Raw genomic sequence first — 15,465 nt, 5'->3', positions numbered from 1 at the left:
CTCAAACTAAGCATTTTTGCCACTCTCTCACTCTTACCTTTTGCATTATTTTGAGCAACAGGTGAGGTGAGAAAGAAAGCTTTGCAAGAGATTACTCCATTCATCATTTTCACATTTTAAGAGGTTGATTAACAAAAATTTAACTCCAATAAGATTTGTTATAGAACTTAAACCAAACCATATTTCCTGGAATATGCCAAGGTCAGCCAGCATTGTATGGCATTTCTGTATAGCCCAGTGAGAAGTGTGTGCACCTGTCCCTGATCTACAGCATCCAGGAGGCCCATAGCAGCCGCACTCAGCCCTCTCTTTGGCCAAAAGCAGAGCCAGAAAAAATTACTGGGGAAAAGCAACAGGACTTTGCACCTAAAAAACGTGGAGGCAGTATGTAACACACTCACCAGGTAGAGATGAAGTACAAATTCATTTGTTGTGAACTTCCTATAAATCAGCAGAAAAGAGACAAAGCTGTCCTTGAAACTCTTGAATGGTTCCATAAAACTAAGTTTGGCACTCTTAATGACAAAGGTAGCTTTTCTGCTTCCAAAATGAAGAATCCTTTAACCAACTTAACCCTGCTACAAACAGAACTGGTTACAAGTTGTGCAGGTACTTCAGAGACAACATCATACAGATACTGACCGCAGCTTTTGTTTCAGTTACCAGAACAGTCATCAAGATTTCCTTTGGAAATTATGGGGTTGCATCAATTTGCCATGTTGCCTATATTCCTTTTGAAAAGGAATCTGAAACTGTGGTCATCTTCTGCAGGCAGCTGCTCCATCTTTTCACTGCGCTTACCAGCAGGAGCTGGAACTAACACATATCTTCTTGTCACTCTGCCCCTTTTCATTCTCTCTCTGCTTCTTCTCCAGAAATATTTACGTTAGAAATACTGCCCATTCAGCTTGTAATGCCGCCTGTTTATGTTACTCCACTTTGTAAAAACACGAAGAGGTGCTTAGAATCAGGTGCAGTTTATTTATACTGGCCTCATGCCGCCTGTACATTTCTAATGTTCAAGGAGAGGAGTGGAGGCAAAGCCTGCTCGAACTTCACTGCTCACGAGGGATCTGGAGAGTGCAGAAGCCAACCTCTTCACTTCCCAACACCTCCCGTCCCACTATAGAAATGGCCATCTCCCTTAACATTATTTCTCTGCGTTGTGTCTGGTTACATTTTGTCTGCCATGTTCTGAAGGAGTGGGAGAAAGTGACAACAGTGGGCTGCTGAAGCCTGCTCTCTCCAATTTACATGCAGAGCTCTGCTATACACCACTCCACCGGGGGCCTGCCACCAGCAGCCACCTGCACCAGTGGCTGTGGAGGCACTCCCAGCAGCTGGAGCACAGCCACTCACAGCAGCAGCTGAAGATGGTCATTTGATAGTTCTGCAGCTGCAGCAAGGAGAAGTTACTTTCTGCTTCAGCCAACAACGCACTGACCAAGGGAGGACGTTATCTGCCATTGCTCACCTAAGGCAGAGAAATGAATTTCAAAACAACATAAATTTTCTGATGTCAAAGTCTCTCCCCTTTTTTCCAAGAATATCTTTTAAGAAACAATGGAAGAAGAGACACATTTACACTAAAAGACAATGCTGGCAGAAGAATAAAAGGATAAGAATCAACAGTGAGTACACTTTGAAAAGTAAAAACCTTAAAATGTCCTATACTGCCCAGTGAGGGTCAAGACAGCCTTTCCACATCATTAGCTCACAAGGAGAGGGAGGGAAGAAACAAAACAAAAGCATTCTAAGCGGGTGCTGAATGAATTAATGATGGGAAGTACCTGGTGCAACTGCCTACAACAATGCTAGCCTATATTTACAAACTCAATTAGTCCCTCTTGGATCTTTTACCACAAACATGATTATGGCCCATTTTCCTCTGCACCCTGCCTTGCTCCATTTTTTTTTTTTGTTTTATTTTGTGTCTTTGTGGGGTGTTCCAAGGCAGTAAATGTTCTTCCAGAAAGTATGTCAAGGTCTTCAAACTCTGTCCCTTTCTAGTCCCCCAGAACACATAAAGCCATGGTGACTCTCCAGATAAGAACCCACTGTTTTAGCAGAGATTCTCAAAGCTTACTCTGGCTTCTCTGGTGCCTGAATCGTAGTTTTGTTTTTAAAAGCAACAATGCAGAAGAGGCTGAATGGATCCAAGAGGCATTTCCCACCTGTCCTGGCCGGCGCCACCTCCTTGCTATGCCTGACACACTTGGCATGGGCACAGAGAGGAGGAGGTGCCTGAGGCCTGGAGCCATCAACTGGGCTGTGGGAGCAGCTGGATTCCAGCTCTCCCACCTGGGCACTCTGCTGGCTGCTCTCCCTCAGCCAGAGGGAGGTGGGCAGGTAAGAAGGCAGCACGTGCTCCCTGTCCCATGGTAAGCTGCTTTCCAAACCTGCTGCGGAGAACATCAAGGCAACCACATACAGAAACAACCTCTTAGGGAAACCAGTCCAAGTCTTCTCAGAGCCAGGACAGCTTCCTGCCGAGGCACTTCAGAAGTGCAGGAGGAGCAGACATTTATTTATTTTAATCTTTTGTTGTTTATTTTTCCTCTGCTCCTTTCTCCCTAAAGGTGGATGAGACACCAGAACTGCAAGTTGGCCTGAAGGGAAAGCAGAAATGCAAAGATAACCCTCTTGACAATCAGATATACACCTGGCACAGAGCTAAGAACTGCATGGCACACCAGGCTGACACATGAAAGAGCCATCCAGAATCTTGGCATCTTCTTCGTGAAGTTTTGCAAATACAAGGCCTGGCTGCTTGAGAGCAGAAGGTTCAGAAATAAGGCTCCCTGCACCTTACACTATGCCATCCACTCTAAGAGACCTGTGGATCTCACCAGAAAGAAAGCACAAATATCATTCTGAGTACAAGATTAAACACATATGTCCTCTATACTTGAGTGACTATTTCAATTTACAGAATTATAAATCTGATTCTATCTAGAGGAAGTGTAAAGCTTCATTATTAAGCTCTATATATGAACACAAGCATGAATAAACAGTTCTTTCTTATAAAATATAACATAAAGAAAGCCTCATCTCTACACCATTCAGAAAAACGTCTGATTTTAGTGCAAAAAACTTACCTACAAACATCACCCCATCTTAGAATCTATCCAATATATATCATACAATATGCTTGTCTTTTTATCTCAAAAAATAAAATAAAGTTGGATGTATTCAATGCAAATTATGCACCTGACTGTGAGCACACAAACTGATCATGAACTAAAGGAGACAAGGAAGCTGCAGTTGTGCAGTGAGTACTGGCTTCCATCGCTAAACCCTTCCAGCTGGTCACTCAGGTCCTATAATGACACCATGAAGAGACTGCTCAGTAAACGGGGGAGGACAAAGAGATTAATTAATTAATGGAACATAAGCTGGACTCTCTCCCAGTCTCAGTCCCAGTACAGATTCTGCAGACTCACCAGAATAAAGCCCATGCAGACACCTTAAATCACAAGAATGTGAAAAGGCACAGGAAGGAATGCAGAGAAGGCAGAGCAGAAGGTTAGGATACAAAAGAGAGACGCAGAAATTCAGCTTTACCTCTGGAATCCAGAGGGCACAGCTCACGTGTGCCCACTTGGTCCCTGTCCTGGTGGCTTTCATGGCACCTCCTCGTTTCGGACACAGGAGGCACTGAGGATGTATCCCCAGAACACAGGTGCGGCACAGCCAGCTCCCTTCAGGGACTTTCAAGATTCCATAGCACGCCTTGGAAGGAAAAGGGGATTGAGATCATTGCACTGATAGCATTTTACAGCCAAACATTAATTCTCAAACGGCATGAAGCTTTCAAATCCTAAAGGCACAGTTTGCCCTTTACTTAATCTTTCTCTAACTTCTTTACCTTAAAAGGAGGCAGGTGATCAAAGAGACCTATAAAACAAAGCCTTTTCATGCCAGTTTCTTTTTAAAACATGTCTTGGTGTTATTTGTTCCTGTCTAAAACATCCACTGTAACTGAACAACACTGATGTTATAACCTTCACCTCTGCAATCAGCCTCTTTCTATGTTTCTGAAGCAAAAAACACAGACATCTCTTTAAGCTCACAATCTCCTATCGTTAATAACTTTATGCTCTATCGTTATTCTCTTCAGATGTAAAGCAATAAGAACTGTTTGACTGAAGATTCTTTCCCATGATATTAAATTATCTTTGTGGCTCCAGTTCTGAGAACCGTTTGAACTTCAAATATTTATAGATAACATTGCCTCAAAAATTACAGTATATACTGAAATTATGAGGTTCTGCTTTTTATGCCTGTTTCCTCAAGGGCTCTTGGAAACTGAGGGATTTCTTAACTTCTGCTAAGTTTGAGGATAAAAAAGTAAAAGGAAAAAATAAACAGTTTCCTTTCTAGTTCAGGTTCCTAGCTGTTCCGAATGGCTAACTTTAGCTGCACGTAGACACAGCCTGCTGCACAGACACATGTACTCAAGCTGACCATACCTGAAACCATTGGTTGCCACCAAGGTGCAACTCCACTCAGCTGCCCCCCAATAAAAGCTTTATCATTAGAGCAGCTTTCAAAGGAAATCACGCCATTCCCAACACCCACCAGGGAACAGTAACACTGAAAGCCTTGAGAGAACAGCATTATTAGCAATAACCCAGTCTCTCAGATTCAAATCTAATACAAATTCCCTGTGCTTGCTTTCCCAGCATTCTGGTTATAGGATCTCGGTACTGAATGTGATGTCCAATACTGCACAATCATGGCATGCCTAGAGGGAGGGCGACCTTCCTGGATGAAACCCTGCATCATGAAAGCACCATGACAGACCAGCCCAAATGCTACTTTCTTGCTTGGCTGCTGTAAATGCCCAACAGGGGGAGCTGTAATCTAAATTTTATAAGTGATTTTTGTTTTCAGCTAAATGACACCAACACTTTGTATTACCAATGTACTGCAGGGTTTGGAAGGGACTTCTAGAGGTCATTGAGTCCAAGTGGCATTACACCGAGAGATCTCTTCTAGGAGACTGCAAATGGACATTACCACTTCCTAATTCAATCCAGCTAATGAGTGAAGGCAGCCTGGACTAGCAAACCAGTAACTTGGCAATCTGATCACACTCCTCTGCATCTCCAAGCAGCGTGCTGACAAACAGACCTGAGGTTGCTGGTAAGCTAGAGCCCATCTGGAATAAAACTTGAACAGATTAATCTTTTTGGTTGTTTGTTTGCTGCTAGGCTTTGTTAGGATCAGCTCCAGCCCAGCTTCTGCTGAGCAGGTCCAGATCCTGCAGCTGAGAAAGAGGCAGGGTTACAAGGCAGCAAGCCATCAGCTCCGGCTCTGCGGGCAACCCTGAGCCTTGTGCTACAAATTCCTCCTTATTTTCAAGGGGCACAAGCAGGGGCAGCAGCCCAGCTGTAAAATTCCTTCTCAAACAGGATGCACTAGAAACCACAGAGCTCAAATCCACTTTTTAGGTATGAGGATACCTCTGCCTGATGAGGCTGAGCTCAGTCAGTGTGAGGTCCTGGCTACATCTAAAAACACCATAAAAATGAGCAGCATTCAGACCAAGAGCACAGGTCTTGCAGGTGCTTATGCCCCTCTAAAAAAGATTGTCTGTTAAAGCACCTACACATGGTTTCAGATGGCTAAACTTGGAGAGCCTGCCTTTAGCCAATTAACCAGACAACTGAGGAGAGAGAAGCCCCAGCTGCAAAACAAATGATCCTTACATTTGTTACCATGTAGGCTACCAGCATTCTCCAGCCTGTTTATTTTCAAATGTGGGTTTAGTAAGGAGGTGGAGGGATACTGTTTACAGCAGTGGAGCTTGTCAAGGTAAACAGAGATGACAGGACAGCACCAATACTTCTGCAAGCACTGACCTGATGGACGCAGATATTACACTTGTCACAAAACACCATATCGTTCCCATCTTCACTATCAGGAGACCGGCACACATCACAGATGACATCTTCATCATATTCTATACCCAGACCTTCTTCAGTCTCAATAGCATGATTCATATTCTCATGACAGTGTCGCTCCAGCACTTCAATAGTTTTTTCCATTGTGTTTTCATCCAGGGGCCCGCATCCTACAATGCAGAATGAGGAAAAGGGAAATAGAAAACAGTCAGGGGACTCTGACCAAGTCTGAGAGGCAGAAAACCAGGACTTCTAGCAGCTACTGCTGTACAAACACTACTTACATTAAAAATAAATATTTTTCCCACGTGTTAGCATTACCTTTACTTCATAAATACAAATAGAACTACTACTGGAGTAAAAGTTTGAGTTGTGCATAAGACTACACCTTGAAAAATGTGCTACAGCATAAAAGACAGCAGCTTCTGTAACAGCTTGCTTCTCTCATGTAAGTCTCTCTCCATCTTTTGGAAACACTGATGACATTCAACATCATACACAGCGTTCTTTATTCTGAAGACGATCCTTAGCAAATAAAACTTAAGACAGTACACTTCAGACGTTATGAGGATACAAAAGTTGCCACTGCTCCTTGAGTGGCCAGCACAATGGATATGAAAAGAGCTCTTACCCACTTCTTTTTATGAAACAGCAAATAAATGAACTGTTTGTGATCCATGCCACCCGTTTACTTGAACACCATGCTTGTTATATTCACTTACCACTAATCAAATGTAGTGTAAGCAGATCTACTTGAAAGGATTTGCTCTGAGGTAGATCCTCAGTTTGCAGCTTTAGGGACACCCTTAGAAACCCTAGTGTTCACAGCTACAAGAAATCTCAAAATCATATCCACGCAAAAATGTCAGTAGCAAATGCTGCCACTGCCTGTTGTACAAAATTTACTTACATCCATGCAGCATTGACACCAGAGGCTAACGTCACTAACTGCTTGGTTATAAGTTCATAAGTTCATAAGTTCATAAGGTTGGAAAGGACCTATAAGATCATCTAGTCCAACCATCCTCCTATCACTATCTCTACCCAACTACTAAATTATGTACAAGAACACATGTACTAATATTGATTTCTTGTTACAACCAATAAACAATCAGATGGAAAAGATAAATGACTGTTGATATGAAGTGTCTGATGTTATTAAACTGTCTTCTCTAATGCCTGTATATGAAGGATCGGAATCATTCAGGCAGGAAAGGATCTCAGAAGGATCTGATCCAGCTCCCTGCTCAAAGCAGGATCAACGCTGAATCCAGATTAGGTTGCTCAGAAGCATGTTTAGGCAGATCTTGAAAATCTTCATGGATAAAAACTCCAGCCCCAGAAAAGCTTTGGCTTTGTGAACAGCACCCAATATGCCTAGGAAGCTTGTCCTTGCACTTGCCTTTAGCATACATCATCTGGCACTGAAGATCTGTCATGAGCTCCCTCCTTTACCAAGTAGGTCTCCTGACACATCTACTTGTTTTCCTGAATGCCTGGATGATCACTCTTGCACTTGCAGGAGATTGTCCTTAAAGTTTTGCTAGCTCTCTCCAGCAGTTTCACCCCTCAGAGCTCCTTTGCAGATCCCACCCAGCAGATCCCCAAATAAGTAGAAGATTGTTCCTTTTTAAGTCCAGGACCAGAAGGTTACTTTCTCTCCTTGCTCCTCTTGGAATCTCAGTCTCCACTATTTCATAGCTGCTACAGCCAGTAACACCATCAATGCTAGTTCTTCACAAATAGCAGATGCAGATGTCAAATAACTCTCTTTTTCCCACCTGCCCTTCATAAAAAACCTACACTCATCCATGGAAGAATGCCAATCAAACCAGGCTATCCCAATACAAGTTGGCTAATCCAGCAGTATTATTTCCCATACTCTACTTTCCCTCAAAGCCTCCAATACCCACAATTTACACAGGGAAAAAAAAAGTACTAACCAGATAGCACGTGCGAAACCTAATTATTCCTCTAAGAAAAAGACATCTTAGATCCTCAGACGTCTGTATTTTGTATCAGTAACATGCTCAAGCTTTAAAAATGGAACCATATGTTTTTCCCATGCACAATTTTAACTCTGAAAGTCCTAAAATTAATTTCACCTGGTGTGGGCTATTTCCCTCCTGTGTCAGTCTGAAGTTGCAAATGATTTTAAGGCACAAAAGGTACAGTGAAACACTAACTGATCTAGCAACTCATTTTAAACACTTTATAGCCTTGCCATTATCCCATTTTTTCTAACGCTTTCATTCAGTGCTCAAAGATCTTTAAGAAACCTCCCAACAGACTACAATTCAACCAACAGAAATTAACTGCTGCTTTAAAAACTAGAACGTGTTGTGAATTACCCATTTCAGTAAGCTCTTCATTTAGTTCCTGGAGCCAAAAGATGTCCATATCATCCAAGTCATAGCGACATACAGATTCTGCCAGTTCCAGAATGTTGATGTAACCTGGTTCTGTGGGCTCTTGGCTGGAACAGTGGATATACTTCCTGGGTCGTGTGTACAGTACTTCTTTCACCTTTTCTGCGACAACCCTACGTACGTAAAGTAAAAAGCAAACGGAAACTTAGCTACAGCTTTTTAAGGCTTAGCCTTGAAAGACATAAAATATTTGTTATGAATAGCATTTTAGGTACGTTCAGCTAGTCCGCAAGGGAAGCTAGAGCAGGAAGACAGGATTCCGTAAATGTCATTTCTTCATATAAAATATGTTAAGGTTTGCTGTGTATACAGAGTCATTTTTAAAATGCAAGCTTGTGCATAATGTTTTCAATTTAACAAATGCTACTAGAATGGTGCTATGAATGTTTCTGAAACCCACAGAAAGTACTATGCATGAAACCCCCTGCAATCTTGCCAACTGAGAATCTTCAAGACACCAGCCTTCTCAGGAAAGCTTGATTTATTCTGCCATTGGAGAGGGGGGAGGGTAGAGAGAGAGGAAGACGCTCCCTCTTCATTTGGTCAAATGGTCTACCCCTATTTGATAAATGTCAGTTTACCCACATTACAATAGCATTATTTTTGCTCTGCAAGAACAATCCTGTTGCCAAGTGAAAATGTACAGTGGAAAAACAGATCAAAATCATCCAGGAAGTTAGGAAAAAAAATACTAGTGTTTTCAACCTGTCAGTTATTTTGTGAGATAAAGCTTGGTGTTTGCATAGTACACTAGCCTATGGGAATGGAGAGACTGACCCTAGCTAGCTAAAGTCAACCTTTCTCTGCATTTAGTTCAAGAGGCCCTGCATGTGAAAGGAAGCCAGGGAGATACAGAATGGAATGGTGCCATGGACGAGAAGCTAAGCATGCCTTCCAGAGCTAGCCCTCCCCAGCGCCAGGAGAAGAAAAAGCTGTGGGAAACCGGGCAAGAGAAAGAAAAAGGGAGCAGGCAAAAGTCAAGCAGCATCCCACATAATTCTAACTGGACAATGCGTGTTGTCAGTGTCAGCACTATGTTCTTCTGCCATTCTCCTCCTTGCCTTCACCTCACTCTTTTATTTTTCTTGTTCCCTTGTGAGTTCCTCTGTTCTCTGGTCTCTCCAGCCAAATCTATAGCAATTTTTTCCTCTAATGTAATACTGCTGGTATGAGATGCAATATATATTTTTTTAACAACTTGGTACTGATAATAGCCCCAGTGGAAATTAGATTATGCTGACATCAGCACTTTAACTGGACAAATCATTTATCTTTGTTTCAAAGCTCATCCCTGGCAGTAATACTTCCATGTTATAACACACCCTTTTTCTACCAGGAAAGGCTGCATGACTACAGTGTTATGTTTTCTTGGTCTAAGTACAGTATGAGAGGATGAAAGGTCTATCTCCTGAAACTGAGATCACTGAATGTGTATAATGCTTAGCAGCTATTTGTGGAAAGAGAAAGCAGAAAGAGTTAAAACTTTGGCAACAGAAACAAAAATTACATTACACAAACAAGTGAGTAGCTTCATCAGGTACCAGCTATTACTATTGCTATTACTATTGGAGGCTGCTCCATCGGAGACTTAACTGCTACAACAAGGAAACGTCAACTGCATTTAGACCACCTCTTTTTGAGAGATGGCCTTCTGCGAGTTGACACTCTGCACACACACTCTATGTCTAATTGCTGTTACCTGAGAGATGGCTGTGGAATCGTTTCTGGACTGGCTGGAACTTGGACTCCTTTCTCCCACTCCTGTTTCCAAGTGTCCGCAAAAACATAATATTCATCAGGATTAACATGGTGAGAATCCGGGAGTTTCATGGCACTAATGAGATCCTTGCGGAACACCTGCAAAGAAAACCCAGGGAAAAGAGGGGCATGAGGAAAAAGGGCTGCCCAGAGGAAGCAGCAGTTGAAGCTGGAGGTATTTTCCTAGTTTTTTTTTTTCCTAACTGCACTGAAAACAACGCACATTTGTTGATAATTTTTTGAAGCCTGCTGGCACACAAATACAATAATGCCCAGTATGACAAGAAGTTTTAAGCTTCCTGTCAGAACCATGATGCTACTCAAAGTCTAATCAGAAGGAAGAAGGCTGTTTCAGGCAGCCAAGGTGAGAGGAAATGGAGGCCTGTACCTAGTTTACTACTTGTAATACCATTTTCATCTTTACTTGCCAGTCTGTATTCGTACTGCTTCATCCCAACTTAAGTACAAGGTAGGATATAGACATCTTTTTCCTCTCAGCTAAGCAGCCTTTAATTTCCATACTCTTCACAGGCTAAGAACAGTTGCCTTGGCAAGGTTGATGTATAGGCAACTGTTCATCTCTACACCCATTGGAAATTGGTCAGGATTTTGAAGATCAAAGACAAACAGCTGCCTATATCAAAAACATGACCCTGCAGTGCTCTTTACAGCGATGCTGCCTCAGCAGAGCAACCCAGCTCTTCAACAAACCTATATGGCGAAACATACAATAGCATTGCACCACAAACCTATCCATGACAAGCCTCTAGCTGCACGGATCAACCTCTAGCTTAAGAAGATTAAGTTTTTAAGAACACACAACCATTATCAGTTGTCATATAGCTTACTTAATGTAAATACCTGTCAGACAGAGGTGCATGAAATTTATATAAAGGGCATATTAATCCCTCTTCTGTTGTTGTTTGATTGGTTTTCGTTTTTGTTGGTTGTTTTTTCTTCCAACTGATACCTTGCACCAGTTTAACATTCATCAAAGCAGAGCAGTGACTGTGGCTTGCTGTTGGTGAGACATCACAACTAATTAACTGTATTGTCATCATGAGAAATCAAATCTTCAAAGGATAATAAAATGAAAAGGAAAACACCCCTGCAAGAAGCTGTGGCAGGTCGAACTCTCTTCTTACTAAATTCAGTTTTACAGCCAGAACAGTAATAAAACACTTTGGAGCCAAATATCTTAATGCACCCTTTTCAATTTGACAGCACCAGACCACTTAATGTCTACTGCAAAAATTCTCAGCTGTTCTTGGAAATCATCAAGTTAACTGATAGGAACAAAAAAAAAAAAGCACTATGCTTTTAACTAGGAACAAGTATTGAAGGAGGCTGCTGGTAGCTCAGAGCACAGAGGTTGCTTCGTGTTACATGATACAGCTGCCTTGCTCACAGACAGCTGGGAGCACAACCTGGGAACTCAATGATACAGAGCAACTAGCAATCTCCTGAGGCTTTTGTATTTACTACTTAAGGGCTATCTGCTCTGCTTTGCTTTAGACTGTTTACTGTAACCTTCTGTCTGCAGCTCTTCAGGTTTTACACAAAACAAGAATGAACATGGAAAGACCATAAGCATCCATTTTTCCCTAAGCAGCATGTCTACACTTCAAAAATAAAGCGTGTTTTATGCCAGTTAGAAGAAATTTTCTTTTTTTTTTTTGTTATAAATAGAGCTAGGCTTATGAGAAACACTAATGTGGTATGGTTCCACAAAAATCCACGAGGAAAAAATAATCCGATAATAAATGCTACAACTGGCTTAATCATTAGAAAATATACTCTGCAAACCTTACCTAAGGTGAAGCATAAAGCACTTTTACAGATTACCTTTTCAGTCACTGAAGGAACACAGGAGTGGCTCATACCAAACCCAGTGTTTTTGAAACACAAGATGAAAAACCCTGTGAACAGCATTAGTATTCTAACTACATCGAACTACATTGCTTAGCAGCAAACTCATCTTCTGATCATCCATTATGTATGTGAACTGTATCATCTCTATTTTTAGAGCACAAAACCCCTGGAGCACGAAGGGTTTTTTTTTTTTTGGGTTTTTTTTTTTTTTGCCTGACCACACTCGTACCATGCAAACAACACAAAATTCTCTGCTTCAGATTGCTAAAGTTTATACCTATTGGTATCACTGAAGGTAAACGATTTCACCAATATAAATATAACTGCTGAAACCTTAAGGAGCCCCAAACTCAGCTAAGATTTCCTAAAAATACTTTCCTTGCTTTTCATGCTTAGGTTAAGTACAATTGAGCATTTCCTGTAGACACCTGGAATTATCATAAAGACAACACAACCTCTAGCTTATCTCACTCTTCCTCTCCTCACACACTGCCAGTCTTCCAACAGAAGAATAATTTCAGAGGACAGTGTTTCAAAGCACGTGTCTTTATCACTCACTCTCTACTGTGTTGTGGAAGTAAACCAAAACACCCAGGGGACTCAAAGAGAGCTTTTCTTATTAATCAAGTAACTTTGACTCCAGCAGCCAGCCTCCAGCCTACAGTCTGGGCCACTCAATGAGAAGCAGACACGCACATTCAGGATTTCGATAGCCAGCTCATTGTTGTGCCTTTTGGGGCTCTTGCTGCCATCTATGAGGCACCAACCAGTCCTATTGATAGCACAGCCCCTTCTCTTGGCAACAGCCACCTTCCCTCATGAGCCTCCATGGGCAGCAGTTACTTGCTGGTCACACCACTGAACATCAGCCACCCAAAAGCAGCTACATTTCTCAGCATACACAATACACAAGCCTTCAACTCTATTTTAGCATCATCCATAACAGCAGACAAAATTGAGAAAACTGAATAAGGAGCACGCCTGACCTAGGCTAGCAATGCCCCCCAACCCCAGTGGGAGGACACAGAACACCTCATGAAGAGGCCGTGGCCAGTAGGCAGCTGGTCACAGCTGGTGTGCACCAAGCAGGAAACTGAACACCTACCAGAAGCTTCCGTGGAGCTTACTGTGTGACACGGCCATTGGTTTTATGTATTTTTAGCAATTGAAAGCCCTGCTCAGCACTTGACTGTTTGGTCTGAACTTCTTTTCATTTAGCTGCCAGGAACTTAAAAGTTTCAGCTGAAAATGGTGCAGCAATTAGTCTGAATAAAGTCAATGAAAACCATGCTTGCTTATGTCACAGAAATAATGGTAAGCATTTCATGGATAAATTCTAAGAAGTTTTTCGAGCTTTAAAGCTGAGACTCAAACTTTCTTCTTTGGTCAAGACAAGCTTTTGCTCTGCAGTGAAGTCTGACAGGATTTGCTGAAGCAATGAGAACTCAGTTACCTCTAAGAGATGCACTATTGTCTCTAGGCATTTAATGCCTAGATCCTACAAAAATCCTCCATAACAAGCATGCTATTCTCCTCTACCAAGCATTTACAGTGAGACTGTGGAGCTGTGGATGGAAAGGTACAGTTCACATGTCATGTTTGCTTTTCAGGTTAAGTCCTATTTGGAAATTTTGCCAGAAGAGCACGTCTGAGGAAAATGAAGTTCACAGAAACAGAAGTTTGTAAACACATCACCGAAAGCTGTCTATGACTTCAACATGAAGTCTATGAAAATTCAATATATAATCTTCCTCACATGACCCTCCCTCCTGCACTCTATGAAAAAATCAATTCTGTCTAACAAAGAACATCGTTTGGAATGCAGTATCCTTATCTGCTAGAGATGTGATGGAGGGCACAAGTAGTGCTATAAAGGACTGTAGAGAAATTTTATCATCCGAGGTAAAGAGCAAGTCTTCACCACACAACAGCCTTCTACAGCCTCCACCTTCACGAAGCAATGCAAACATTGGATCTGCACAGACTTTTGAGAACATTTTGGTACCAACTGATACAAATCTAAAGCCACATTTTGGGAAAACAAAAACAACAACAAAATTCCTATAAATTGCAAAAAACAAGCAAACAAACAGAGTCAAAGACCTATTTCAGTTCTCTCCTGTAAGCTTCTACTGACACTGACTGATCTCACTGCCCACCCACCACATCTTGCTCAAATGCATGCGGTCTGGGAGAACAGACTGGATCACCTCTTAAAAACAGCAATAAAGACAGTACTTCTTGTGAGATTGAGCTTTTAAGCATTTGACCACCTCTTATTAAACTCCATGATGGTAAGGCCACCAGTGAGAAGCACACGTCAGAGGTCTAAGTGAAGTACATGTTAACCACTCTGTTGCTGTTACAATCAAAGCAGGATTTCTCCTGGATTGCATCTAATTGCTTTGTGCTAAGTCTTCCCCTGGTGTCTGGCAGAGCCCCTAAGGAGTTAGAAGCATACATTTCATTGCTGCTTGCCCGCTGCCTAGAGACAGGAGACCCACTGTCTTCTGAGACAGAAACATAAAATACCAGTTTTTAAAAGACATAATGCCTTCCCCCTGCCCAAATTCTGCCAGTTCTGAGTGTACCCTTGGAAACACCTTCAATAACCTCTCTAAAAAGAGAAAGCTGTTTTTTCTGATTTTTGCATCTCCTGAAGGGCAGCTATGAAATTCCAGTTGTCAACTACTCATACAATGGCAGGAATTTTCTCTAAAATGCAAAGTAAACTACACTTTCCAAATTGCAGTTTTGTACGCTTTCCAAATAAGTTTTTCATCACGTTTTTTATAATTTTTTTATTCACCTTCAGAATGTTTTACTTCTTTATATTCCAAAATCACCCATAAGCACCAAAGCTGACGATGCTGTTGTAGCTCTCACGTTTAATACCTTCAGCAACAAATTATTAACGCTTATAAAGCAGCAGTTTATACCCAAAATCACTGCATAATAACATGGAAGCCAAGTGGTACTAAGACCTATTACATGTGTAACATAACCACATCATACCTGAGCACAGATAGTCTCATCTAATACATCTAATCTTCACACAGATGTCTCACAATGTCTGCCAAAGGCTGCCCATCCACTGAGAACAAAGCTGCAAGGTGCACACTGCTTCCCAGAACTTGGCAGGCTCATCTTCCCAAGGCTGGATTACAGTTGTTAGTACATTGCAACCTGGGCATTAAGTTCTTTAATTAAGGCACTTTATTAAAAAGGAGTACACAATACTACAGACAGGAGTTGTTGGTTGGTTTCTTTTGCACCAAGGCAAATCAAAGGCAAAATAATTTAAGAACAGAAATGAAACCACAGTTCCAGGGATGTATACTGACTGGACTGAAAAACTAACGTTAAAAAAGCTAGGGCAGACAGGAGTAAGACTAGCATTAAATTTGGGCTTCTCAAACATCTCAGTAATTTGAACATGTCCCACAGGAAATCCTAATCTTCAAACGCCCTCTCCCAAAAGCTATTTTTATGTATCA

The 15,465-nt window shown here is 41.7% G+C and overlaps 1 protein-coding gene across 2 annotated transcripts in view; it reads right to left on the bottom strand.

Annotated features, from left to right (window-relative positions):
* Nucleotides 1-15,465, bottom strand: part of JADE3 (jade family PHD finger 3) — a 57,617-nt gene that overhangs the window by 6,539 nt on the left and 35,613 nt on the right. For both annotated transcript variants that reach the window (XM_065741216.1, XM_065741218.1), the window contains 4 exons: nt 10,038-10,195; nt 8,261-8,451; nt 5,868-6,079; nt 3,565-3,732 (listed from right to left, as the gene is read on the bottom strand). In XM_065741216.1, the coding sequence (XP_065597288.1) occupies nt 3,565-3,732; nt 5,868-6,079; nt 8,261-8,451; nt 10,038-10,195 (729 nt within the window). The remainder of the gene's footprint in view (nt 1-3,564; nt 3,733-5,867; nt 6,080-8,260; nt 8,452-10,037; nt 10,196-15,465) is intronic.

This window comes from Cyrtonyx montezumae, unplaced genomic scaffold (assembly GCF_038088225.1).
Source record: "Cyrtonyx montezumae isolate F1298 unplaced genomic scaffold, pur_monq_1.0 scaffold_3, whole genome shotgun sequence".
Taxonomy (NCBI): Eukaryota; Metazoa; Chordata; class Aves; order Galliformes; family Odontophoridae; genus Cyrtonyx; species Cyrtonyx montezumae.
The sequence above is the reverse complement of the archived record's forward strand: the minus strand, read 5'-3'. Positions and strand labels throughout refer to the sequence as shown.